Here is a 12,500-nt window from a genome sequence, read left to right as displayed (position 1 = left end):
CAGTAGGAGTCTAGCACCAGGAGTCTAGCAGTAGGAGTCTAGCACCAGGAGTCTAGCACCAGGAGTCTAGCACCAGGAGTCTAGTACCAGTAATCTAGCACCAGGAGTCGAGTAGTAGGAGTCGAGTAGTAGGAGTCGAGTACCGGGAGTCTAGTGCCGGGAGTCTAGTGCCGGGAGTCTAGTGCCGGGAGTCTAGTGCCGGGAGTCTAGTGCCGGGAGTCTAGTGCCGGGAGTCTAGTGCCGGGAGTCTAGCGCCAGGAGTCTAGCGCCAGGAGTCTAGCGCCAGGAGTCTAGCGCCAGGAGTCTAGCACCAGGAGTCTAGCACCAGGAGTCTAGCACCAGGTCTAGTGTGTACTTGTAAAGCGCCTCGATGACTTTGAGGTGTGAAGATGGGCGGTGTGGCGCAGTGGGCTGTGCATTGCTCATCAGATCAAGGGGTCTGTAAAGCCGTTGTGTCCTCGGGACACTTCACCTGAATGTGCTCCTGTGGGTATTGTCAACAGTACATGACCATTACATGTATGTCTGATATTTGTAATGTGTATCTGTAAAGCGCTTTGGGTCATGGAAAAAGCGCTATAATAAATATAAGGAATTATTATGAAGTAGTGCAGGAGAAGTAAACTATAAGTAAACTATATCCACGTCAGAAATGATGACATACGGTCGGCTAAATGTTGTCAGTGACCGAGTTGATGCAGAATAAGATCAAGAAGAACAGCTGATTGACCCTGATAACTATCCCATAATAACCTGATTACTTTTCCTCCTCTTTGCAGCCACTAAGAAGAGAGTTGAGGACGAGGACGACATGCGGACGCTGGCATCGTGGGCGACTTAATCACGTTACCTCTCTCTCTTTTAGCTTTTAATTATTAAGGGGAAATGAAGAGTGTTATATTGAAGCCACTTTACAGGTGATATCTATCGAGGATAAGTGAAGGATTAACAGAGGGTAGTTTAGATGTGTTTATCCTCCTAGCTGTTGTTGTTGTTGTTGTTTTACAGCACGTACAAGAAGTACTTAATTAAAAATGAAGGTATGAGGAAACGACTGTTGTTTTTAACTGTAAATAAAGTCTGATTTTTGCATTAATGTTGTAAATAAACTGCTTGGATCAATAAACTAATCTCTTAAAGTCTTCTCTGATTTACTTTCTTTACAGGGTACATGGGGAATAATCAGAAACCAGCTCTAACCTTTGGTACTTTAAAGTATATGTTGATGCTAATACTTGTTTACTTATGTACACATTTTAATGCACTACTGTATGTAACCGTGAAAAATCTACTTTCCATTTGTGATTTAAACTATTTCCAAGACCTTGTTCCTACTTCTTATGGGAGTTTATTTTATGTTTTATTGTCTTTTCTTGTAACTTAATTCATTTTAAGAAAGGCTAGTCTCTGTGACCTTTTGACCTGTGCTGGACTATGGTGATCTGGTCTATATGAATGCACCTGCCCATTACCTGATCAAGTTAGATGCCGCGTGTCACAGTGCACTGAGATGTGTGACTAACTGTAAAGCACTCTCTCATCACTGAACCCTGTACAGAGCAGGTCTGCCTTCACTCACTGTAGGGAGGCTCAGTCACTGGTACACGTTCATCTACAAAGCCATGCTGGGTAAACTCCCAACTTACATCTGCTCTCTGATCTCACAGAGTTGCAGGTCGCTACTGCCTGAGATCACATGATGTGGTCTTGTTACATGTGCCAAGGACTGACTTAGGGACGAAAGCTTTTATGTGCGCAGCTCCTCTGACTTGGAACAGTCTGCAAAAAGAATGGAAACTGAGCAATTTGGTTCCACTGCATGTTTTTAAAGCTCGGATAGATGCTATGATACTTGATACTGTTGGTACTTGTAAATGTCGATAGGTCTGTAAATGTAGCCCTGTAAATATGATGTCCTGTATTGTTTTATGTTTCATGTGGAACCTACTTGCAGCAGGTCTCCCTTGAAAAAGAGATCGATGATCTCAATGGGATTCACCTGGTTAATTAAAGGTTTGAAAGATGTAATGAAAAATGTTTAATGTTGTTGTTTACAATGTTGTTTGTTTCTGTAAAGCCCACTGAGTTGTTTTGTGATATTGGGTTATATAAATACACTTTAATTTGATTTAAACACCAGATATTTTGTCATTTTAATCAAATTATTGGTGCATTGTGTTCTTCACTTCTATGTTGTACTTGGTAAATGTGGGATTATTTGGGTATCTTAGCCTATAATAAAATATGATAATATATCTTGATTTATAATTTGTATTAACTAAAATCTGCATTTAATCTAATTTAATTCTTAATATTTTGTGCATGCCCTTTATCTAATAGTGTTTTCTTTGATAATATAATGTGAACATACTCAAGTAAAGTACCTACATTTTAGTACAGTACTCTACATTACACCTCTGCATATATTTTAGACATTTAAATCCACTTTATAATCTATATTTTCATTTTTAAACTTTTATTTTGAAAGACCTAACCAGAAGCCGCGTGTTAACATCACGGTTAGCGTTACAATGCTTTTATTTTGAAAGACATAAGCGGAAGCTACGTGTTTACGTTCCGGTTAGCTTTATCATCCTGTTAGCTTTAAAGGAGGAAGTCTCTTTTCTCCGGATTTAAACCAAATTAAACATTAATTAAACCTCTTTTTCTGATAGAAACAGAGCATGGAAGCGAGTAGGAAACCTCAGACAGAAGGTGAGACTTTAAAACTCATTAATATAACTTTAATTTATTAAGTACGTGTCATATAATAAAGGGAGTTTCCCTAGCTGTTAAAGTTAGCATTAAGTTCAACTGTTTACACTTAAAACAATAAACAAAGACACAACATCTACATGAAGTGATAACTATTTTATAACAGTTTAATACAGTAACTAAGTACATATACTCAAGTACTTAAGTATAATTTAGATGTACTTATACTTTACTTAAGTGTTTCCATTGTATGCTAATTGTGTATTTCTACTCCACTACAGTTCAGAGGTAAACTGTGTACTTTTCCTCCACTACATGTATTTAATACCTTTAGTTACTTCACAGATCTGGATGAATGATGTGAAATATAACCAAGTGTTAAATCAGACTTGAGTTCCACCTGGAGTAAATCCACAAGCTACCCTGCAGTATACAAAGTCATTCAAACTAGCTGCACCTTTACCAGCTTTGAGAACACTTTCATGATCAATCATTATAAAACATATCATATATATTATTCTGAAATGGACCAATCTGCACAATGACTACTTTTACTGTCGCTACTTTCACTATATTTTGATGAGAATACTTTTATACTTTCACTTGAGGAACATTTTGAATGCAGGACTTTTACTGAAACAGCGTATTCCTACACTCTGGTACTTCTACTTTTACTCAAGTACAAGACCTGAGTACTTCTACTTCAAGTACAAAATCTGAGTACTTCTACTTTTACTCAAGAACAATATCTGAGTACTTCTACTTTTACTCAAGTACAAGATCTGAGTACTTCTACTTTTACTCAAGTACAAGATCTGAGTACTTCTACTTTTACTCAAGTACAACATCTGAGTACTTCTACTTTCACTCAAGTACACGATCTGAGTACTTCTACTTTTACTCAAGTACAAGATCTGAGTACTTCTACTTTTACTCAAGTACAAGATCTGAGTACATCTACTTTTACTAAGTACAAGATCTGAGTACTTCTACTTTTGCTCAAGTACAAAATCTGAGTACTTCTACTTTTACTCAAGTACTAGATCTGAGTACTTCTACTTTTACTCAAGTACTAGATCTGAGTACTTCTACTTTTACTCAAGTACAAGATCTGAGTACTTCTACTTTTACTCAAGTACACGATCTGAGTACTTCTACTTTTACTCAAGTATAAGATCTGAGTACTTCTACTTTTACTCAAGTACAAGACCTGAGTACTTCTACTTTTACTCAAGTACAAGATCTGAGTACATCTACTTTTACTAAGTACAAGATCTGAGTACTTCTACTTTTGCTCAAGTACAAAATCTGAGTACTTCTACTTTTACTCAAGAACAATATCTGAGTACTTCTACTTTACACTCAAGTACACGATCTGAGTACTTCTACTTTTACTCAAGTATAAGATCTGAGTACTTCTACTTTTACTCAAGTACAACATCTGAGTACTTCTACTTTCACTCAAGTACACGATCTGAGTACTTCTACTTTTACTCAAGTATAAGATCTGAGTACTTCTACTTTTACTCAAGAACAAGATCTGAGTACTTCTACTTTTACTCAAGTACAAGATCTGGGTACTTCTACTTTTACTCAAGAACAATATCTGAGTACTTCTACTTTCACTCAAGTACACGATCTGAGTACTTCTACTTTTACTCAAGTATAAGATCTGAGTACTTCTACTTTTACTCAAGTACAACATCTGAGTACTTCTACTTTCACTCAAGTACACGATCTGAGTACTTCTACTTTTACTCAAGTATAAGATCTGAGTACTTCTACTTTTACTCAAGAACAAGATCTGAGTACTTCTACTTTTACTCAAGTACAAGATCTGGGTACTTCTACTTTTACTCAAGTACACGATCTGAGTACTTCTACTTTTACTCAAGTACAAGATCTGAGTACTTCTACTTTTACTCAAGTACAAGATCTGAGTACTTCTACTTTTACTCAAGTACAAGGTCTGAGTACTTCTTCCACCTCTGACTGCAGTAAAATGTCCTAATTATAATGATAATGATATTTCTGTGTCTCCTGTAGATATGTAAATGCTCTTGTCTCTGCTCTTGTCTCTGCTCTTGTCTCTGCTCTTGTCTCTGCTCGTGTCTCTGCTCGTGTCTCTGCTCTAGTCTCTGCTCTTGTCTCTGCTCTTGTCTCTGCTCTCTGCTCTTGTCTCTGCTCGTGTCTCTGCTCTTGTCTCTGCTCGTGCACAGTTTGCTCATCACGCTGCTGTGTTTATCGTATTTCTGTAACCCAACCATTTCCTTCAGGATAAATAAAGTCTTATCTGATCTGATGTTTCCACAGATGCTCCTGGATCAGAGGAGAAGTCCCGACAGGCAGTGGTGACGCCGGCTCGTCTGCCTGAGCTCCGTCTGGTGGTCCTCGGGTGGAGGTGGCCGGGGAAAAGCCTGACAGGAAACACCATCCTGGGGAAGGAGGAGTTTCACCTGGAGCGAGCCGCCGAGTTCTGCGTGAAGAGAGAGACGGAGGTACTGATATCTGCTGTCAGGTCTGAGTACTCCTACTTTTACTCAGGTCTGAGTACAAGGGGAAGTACTCAGGTCTGAGCACTTCTACTTTTACACAGTACAATCTACCAGGTGTTGGAGGAAGTATTAATTGGTACTATCTAATTTAAGTTAAATGTTGTTGCCAATTAATTTCTTGGTGTCATGGAATCTTGAATGTAATGTTACCCCCCACTCAAACTGTACAAAAAAGTGAATTGAAAGTTAACCCAAATTCAAATAACGCAATGTTGGAGCTACTTTTACTACAAGATACTTCTACTTTTACTCAAGTACAAGACCTGAGTATTTCTACTGTTACTGAAGTACGGATGCTCCCAGTGAGAATGTGAAGTGACCCCATGACTCTGCAGGTGTTGGAGCGGCAGGTGACGGTGGTGGATACTCCCGGATGGTTCTCTGCTCAGGACACGCCTCCTTCCTACAAGCAGGAGCTGGTGAGAGGAGCGTCTCTCTGCCCCCCCGGCCCTCACGCCTTCCTGCTCGCCATCCCCGTCGGCATGTTCACCGAAGTGGACCGCCAGCGCATCGAGGAGCACGTGAGTCTGTTCGGAGAGCGCGTGTGGAGGCACACCATCGTGGTGTTCACCTGGGCCGAGGTCCTGAGGAACATCTCCATCGAGAGGTACATCCGGAGGGAGGGGAAGGACCTGCAGTGGGTCCTGGAGAAGTGCCACAGGAGGTACTTTGTGATCAATAACTGTGAGTTCGGAGAGCACCCTCAGGTGGGAAGGCTGCTGGAGAGGGTGGAGAAGATGGTTGCGGAGGAGGGGGGGTTCTACCATGTGAAGGAGGAAGAGGAGGAGGAGGTGAAAGAGGAGAAGAAGAAGGAGGAGAACCAGAACCAGAACAGAGAGGGAAGAGAGCTGGGAGCGAGACCCAAACAGAGCTCATCGCTGAGTCTGTCCAAAACCATGGAGGTGGAGCCGCGGGCCAGTGAGCACTTTAACCTTTCTATGTCTTCTTCCATTGGTTTTAGTGTAGGTTTTAGTGCATGTCAATGGTCTGCAGAGGCTCAAATCCCTGTGTAAAAACCTTCCTAATGCCCTGCAACAATTAGAGGATCCACATAATTATAATCTACTATTTTGATAAATGATTAATTGCAAAAATGTCAGAAAATGCGTTTTTTTTGTCTCTAAAATGTGGAGCTTTTCTCTCATTTCTATCAAATTTAAAGACGATATTTTTGGGGTGTAAAGTTGACAAAACAAGACACTTAGAGACATATCTTGGATTTGGAGAAAGTGTAATCGATGTTTCTCACTCAAAGCCATTATAGGAACTCAAACTGAAATAAAGAGCTGGACATGAACGCGTGGAGACATGTCCCAGTGGAGACATGTCCCAGAGGAGACATGTCTCCTCTGGGACATGTCTCCACGCGTTCATGTCCAGCTCTTTATTTCAGTTTGAGGAGACGTGTCCCAGTGGAGACGTGTCCCAGTGGAGACGTGTCCCAGAGGAGACGTGTCCCAGAGGAGACATGTCCCAGAGGAGACGTGTCCCAGTGGAGACATGTCCCAGTGGAGACATGTCCCAGAGGAGACACTAAATTTTTCATAATATGTCCTCTCAAATAGATCTGTATTTAATAACCCCTTTGTTTGATTCCAGATTAACGTCTCCGATGGCGGACCAATCGGATCGCTCTGACGCTCTGAAGCTGCTTCTGATTGGAGGAGAAACAGAGATTTCACTGAGAGTAAAAACAGTGGGACGGTTTTAATTTATTTTTTTAAATCTGACATTTGACTGTTTATTCGTTTATTGTTCTTCGCTGTGACGACGAGGCCTTTTGTTTCATGCTCTCCTAAAGAGGGTGTTATTTAAACGTTACAGACTCCATCCTTCAACGTGCATCCTTCAAAGTGCATCCTTCAGAGTGCATCCTTCAAAGTGCATCCTTCAGACTGCATCCTTCACACTGCACTACTCGACTGTTACTAAGGTCAATAATGTGATATGTTCTGTAACTGATTCCTGTTTGTTGTGACCAAACTGTAAATGCTTTTCTCGTGCTTAGAACGCCGGTTATTGATTATTGATTATTACTTAAATGCATCTGTAGCATGTTCATAGCTGTGTGGGAGCAGAGGGAGGTGATTAGACTTTTTAATGTTAAAAGTGTCAAAAATGACTTGTTGAAGCTTCTAAATGTATCTATTTTTGCAGGATTTTGTGTTAAAAACTAAATATGTTTGGGTTTTTGGTCCTAATTTGACAAGATGAGAAATTTCCAGAGGTCCATTGTGGCGTAAATACAGATTAATGGTGATTTTACCCTTATTTTTTGCATTTAAATGACATTTCATCGACCAAATGATCCATGAATTCATCTACAAACTGATTTGAAGATAGAAGTTGGAAGCAGCCTCATCTAAACAACTTTTATTTTACAGAAAACTCATCGGGTTTTAGGTTTTTTTTGGGGATAAAATGGTAATAAAACGGGTGTTGTAACAGACTATGCAGACACTGAGACTCCTACTCTTTGTTATGTAGAGTCAGCTGCTGTGGACACACTCCAGTCTCTCATCACCTCATGTTAGTGCTACACACACACACACACACACACACACACACACACACACACACACACACACACACACACACACACACACACACACACACACACACACCACTAGTTTCAGGAACATCTGGTGATTCGTTTGACTTTAATCCAGACTAACTGAGTCACGCCCTGAACTCATCGCTCTGCTTCAAACCGGCCTAAAAACCAATTTAACTGTCAATTGAACTCTGTATTTGTGTTCTAGTGCAGCTTTAGTTAACGTGGTGTGAATCAGGTACTGGTTTGAAATGACTTTTTGAAATGTCTCTCACCATTAAATCTGAACCCTTTCTCACTGACATATCTTTTAAATGCAATAAGCTCCTGAAATCCAGGATCTAAAGAGGCATTATTCTGCATGTAAAGGGCTCTGGTTTCAGACAGAGGGTGAAAACAGGCAAAAATAAAGAGCTTTTTGGACATTAAAGCATGATAGGAACTCTTTAAAATCAAATGACTGAACCGCTTGTTATCGTAGGAATGCTGTACACACACACACACACACACACACACACAGCATGAATGTATTTAAAGAGAGAGCAGATGCTGGAGCCTCAGGTGTGAGTCAGAGGGCTGTTCCTGGAGCCTCAGGTGTGAGTCAGAGGGCTGTTCCTGGAGCCTCAGGTGTGAGTCAGAGGGCTGTTCCTGGAGCCTCAGGTGTGAGTCAGAGGGCTGTTCCTGGAGCCTCAGGTGTGAGTCAGAGGGCTGTTCCTGGAGCCTCAGGTGTGAGTCAGAGGGCTGTTCCTGGAGCCTCAGGTGTGAGTCAGAGGGCTGTTCCTCACTGATGTCTCTGCATTGTTTTAAAGGGGTCAGAGAACAGCTGATGTGTCCCAGTAGATCTGCTCAAATGCACTGTGTTGTGAAACGTTCTTCTTTTCGGTCCAAATAAATATGTTTTTTGACCAAACTGTTGGTTCCTGTTCGTTGAATAAGTGACGACTCTTTCTTCAACGGGGGATTTTAAACACCTGCACTGACACATATATATATATATAAAGCTTAACGTGTTCTTTATTATCCATTAATTTCTTAGTAATTTTGTTTAAAAAAATGCAATTTAATTTGTATTTATTTATTTGTATAATTATTATTTTAGTGTATTAACCAACAGTAAAGCAATATATTTTAACATTTATTTTTTAAATGTTTTATTAATTATTAATTTATTTTAAATCACCAACAATACAAATATATATTATTTTTCATTTTTAAATGTATTTTTTAAACAGTTTTATTTATTTTAAATCACCACCAATTTATAAAAATATATTATATTTTATTCAAATTATTTTAATTAGCCAACAATTAAAGCATACTTGGGAACTAGGGAATATTAAGCTTTAAAAAAAATAATGAATAAACCTTTAAAACAGTTCCCAGCTAATTGATTAATGGACTAATTGACTATGAGCTCCTTTATGAAGAGCAGTTACCTTTAGTCGACACTAGATGGCAGCAGAGCCTCAGCTCTCAGGTGATGGACATGTTTACACCTTCATATACCTGTTTACAGTCTATGGTTTACAGCAGCAATATATTAATATAATATACAATATATATATTTAATATATTCAATAAGTTGATATGGGAGCTATTGACCTGTGTTTCAGATCACACACACACACACAAACACACACGCGCACACACACACACACACACACACACACACACACACACACACACACACACACACACACACACACACACACACACACACACACCTTTTCATGCTTCTAAACGGTCGATAATATTCCCTCTTTCTCGCCTCTTTCGCTCCTCTCTGTTGTCGTGTTGTTATCTCCTAAATAACTGCTATCTGAAAACATTCATCTCTGTCTCGCTCTCTTTCAGATGATTTCAAGTCTAAAAGGACGCTGTTAAAAAAGCAAAGTGTCTGCAGGAAGCTGTGGGGAACAATCTGTCCTCATCTGATTTAAATGTACTTTTCTGGCATGCATTTGCATCTTAATTACAGCAGGTAAATAATGCATAAAGCGTTCAAACGCATGCATGAAATGGTTCCTCCTCGTATTGCAGGATTTGTGCAGAATAGAGCCAAGTGATGCTCGAGTGATTTCTGATTTTAACAACATTGTTTATTATTTCAAATGTAATCAAAACAACAGTAGTTACAGGAATTACAGACGGATATGATACGGAGTGATTTGGAGTCTCATGATAGGTCACCTGTCTCAAAAACACCTGTTTATCGTCATCAAAAATAAAGTAGGAAGGGGTGAAAGTGTCCGGACCGGAGAAGCAGATAAAGACCTTTCTGGGTTTTGTGCTGACGTGTTTTAAAGCGAACAAATCTGCTCTTTTCCCTCTGACAGCGGTTATAAAACACTCTGAGTTTCAGGTGGTGTTCAATAAGCAGATGTTAGACCCTAACCCTTTGTCGTGATATATATTCTCCCCCCTCCTGTTTTCAAACAGCGCCACGGAAAGGAGTTATGAGTCGTCATAAAAAAAAGAGGGTTTGAAAAGCAGCAGTTTGTAAAAAAAAAAAACAGCCAGAAAGTCATTGATTTGGTTTTTGTGCATGATGATTGGTTAGATTGTGTTTAAATGGAAGGTGTCAGTTAGCTAAGCTCCGCCCCCTTTGTGTCCGCCCACTTATCTTTTCAAACATGCAGATTAGCCAACGACATTGTGGTTTTTAATGTTTAATTTCAGACGTTAAAGTCGACTTGAAAACTTCACGACAGTTTTGAGAAGTAGAGTGGTGCAGGAAGGACGTATTTTTTATATATATTCGCGTATCCACCGCTAAGCTAAAGGTGGCTAACGTTGGGCTTGATGACGTTTAGACTCTTGTTAGCAACCGCCGTTACCTTAAAATCTCTTATTTCAGTCTCACAACCAAAAACACATTCAGAAAGCCATTGACTGCCAGCCCAGGGAACAAGAAGCGCTAAAATGCTGACTCATTGCTAGGTTTTAGGACTCATTCCTGCACCACTCTGTTGTCTGTTTGTCACAAAAATGTGTCTAAACCCGAGTTCGTAGCCTACGTAAATATGGTAATTTTTTGTAGCGTACAGTGGCGCAAATTGATGGTAGTTTCTAGATGCTAACCCTAGATTTGGGGAAGAAGGAGGAGGCAAGGAGCTGGTGTTATCGGGTGCAAATGTTATTTTAATGTCTTTAATATTAATGAATGAACTGTTAGCTGTCAAATCATCATCGCTAATGTTTAACCGTAAACAAAAACAGTTGAAAAAAGTTTTTTTGATGGTTTTTCTCACGAAAGCCTTGAGGTAAATATCTGAAAACAAGATGCTGATTAGTCTTTGGTCTTAATGTGATGACAAGGTGTTTATATAAAATAAAATTGTATTTACAGTGTCAAACCAAACGGGTGTAGGCTAATATTGCACGCTTTATTTTTCAGTAGAAGTCCAGGTTCTAAGTCTACAATCATTGGTTTTACGATAGTTGAACAGTAGATCTGAACGTCCGTGTGTTGATGATGGGAATCACATTTAAGTAAAAAAGTAGAGAAAGAAAGGCCACTGATAAAACATAAAAAAGTTCTGTACTGCTGTCCGACATGAGTTCCTGAATCTGATGTTTTGGCCTCGGTATTTACATTAATGTGATGTTGTTGGAACACACTGGAAAATACCCCAAAAACTCCAAACCAGTGTGTTTTCTGTTCTTCAGATGAATCAGAAACCTGTGCAGAGCCCGCTCAAAAATACTCACCCATAAAGCAGGTGGATGTCCACTGTCTTCTTCTTTAAAGTCACACACTCGCAGAACACACACTCTAGAAAATACACTCAGCATTCACACACTCACAAGCGCCTGTCTTGTCTTTTTGCATTAGAACCACATGAAGAAATGAAAAAAAAAAGTGCAAACTCTAGCCGGGGACAAAATGGCGACGGCAGTGATGAGAAGGAAACAGCAAAAAGTAAAAAATAGAAATGGTATCCATGATGTGGGGAAAAGTACGGAGGAGGATTCGGGCCACGTGTTTCTTTTCAACCATCTTTCTCAGAATTTCAAAAAATGTTCATAGAATTCCGAATTTCTATTTGGTTCTCTGCAGAATTCCAACTTTTATCAGAATTTTTTTCTCAAAATTCCAACTTCCTTTCTGCCTTCAGAATACACTTTTTTTTGTCTCGTACAATTCCGCCTTTTTTCGGACTTTTTCTCAGAATTCCAACATATTCTGACATTTCTCAGAATCCTTCTCAGATGTGTGGCCCTTGTCCTCCTCCGTAGAAAAGAGTGTGCCCATCACCCATTGAGAAAAAAAACCCCATCTTCCACTAAAATGAACCCAGTCCCACTGATCCCTCTCTCTGCAGTGGAACAGTCCATTCATCACGTCTCCTGCTGTGCCCCTCCCTCTGTGAAAACAACACGATGAAGGGAAAGGATGGAAATACAAAGGCCTAAACAGTCAAACCCCACCAGGTTGAAATCTCTGAAAATATATTTTGTATAATTCATCACCCTGCTCCCCTCCACCATACAGTGTCCAGTCTATACAATACCTGCCCCTCCCCCCCCTCCCCCATTCCCTCCCATGTTCCCAGTTCATCACACTGGTCTGGGATCAGTTTCAGGTTTCACTTCCGGCTGTTCTTCCAGACTGAACGAGTCTTTGTTCTCAGATCCTGAGAGGGGGGGGGGGCGTCCCTCAGCACTGATCTGAC

General features: G+C 40.0%; 3 protein-coding genes across 3 annotated transcripts in view; 2 read left to right on the top strand and 1 right to left on the bottom strand.

Annotated features, from left to right (window-relative positions):
* Positions 1-1,144, top strand: part of chmp4c (charged multivesicular body protein 4C) — a 6,065-nt gene extending 4,921 nt beyond the window's left edge. Inside the window, exon 5 of the mRNA XM_034148066.1 lies at positions 780-1,144. Coding sequence (XP_034003957.1) covers positions 780-841 — 62 coding nt within the window. The 3' untranslated portion in view covers positions 842-1,144. The remainder of the gene's footprint in view (positions 1-779) is intronic.
* A 1,436-nt stretch (positions 1,145-2,580) lies between these two features.
* LOC117496404 (GTPase IMAP family member 4) lies at positions 2,581-7,722 on the top strand. The gene is made up of 4 exons (XM_034148063.1): positions 2,581-2,715; positions 5,029-5,213; positions 5,606-6,188; positions 6,870-7,722. The coding sequence occupies exons 1-4, from the start codon at positions 2,685-2,687 to the stop codon at positions 6,872-6,874; spliced, it is 804 nt and encodes a 267-aa protein (XP_034003954.1). The 5' UTR covers positions 2,581-2,684; the 3' UTR covers positions 6,875-7,722.
* Positions 7,723-9,901: 2,179 nt separating this feature from the next.
* The window catches only part of plxdc2 (plexin domain containing 2), a 95,703-nt gene continuing 93,104 nt past the window's right edge, over positions 9,902-12,500 (bottom strand). Inside the window, exon 14 of the mRNA XM_034148052.1 lies at positions 9,902-12,500. This exon is cut by the window's right edge and continues 104 nt beyond it. Within this exon, the coding sequence (XP_034003943.1) occupies positions 12,485-12,500 (16 nt within the window). The 3' untranslated portion in view covers positions 9,902-12,484.

This window comes from Trematomus bernacchii, unplaced genomic scaffold (assembly GCF_902827165.1).
Source record: "Trematomus bernacchii unplaced genomic scaffold, fTreBer1.1, whole genome shotgun sequence".
Lineage (NCBI taxonomy): Eukaryota > Metazoa > Chordata > Actinopteri > Perciformes > Nototheniidae > Trematomus > Trematomus bernacchii.
Note: the sequence above shows the minus strand (reverse complement) of the source record. Positions and strands in the feature narration are given on the sequence as shown.

Bases quoted from the DNA above. Each gene is read 5' to 3' on its own strand.
- LOC117496404 (XM_034148063.1), top strand. From the start codon at position 2,685: ATGGAAGCGAGTAGGAAACCTCAGACAGAAG. The intron at 2,716-5,028 runs GTGAGACTTTAA...ATGTTTCCACAG, and splicing joins TAGGAAACCTCAGACAGAAG to ATGCTCCTGGATCAGAGGAG. The intron at 5,214-5,605 runs GTACTGATATCT...ATGACTCTGCAG, and splicing joins GCGTGAAGAGAGAGACGGAG to GTGTTGGAGCGGCAGGTGAC.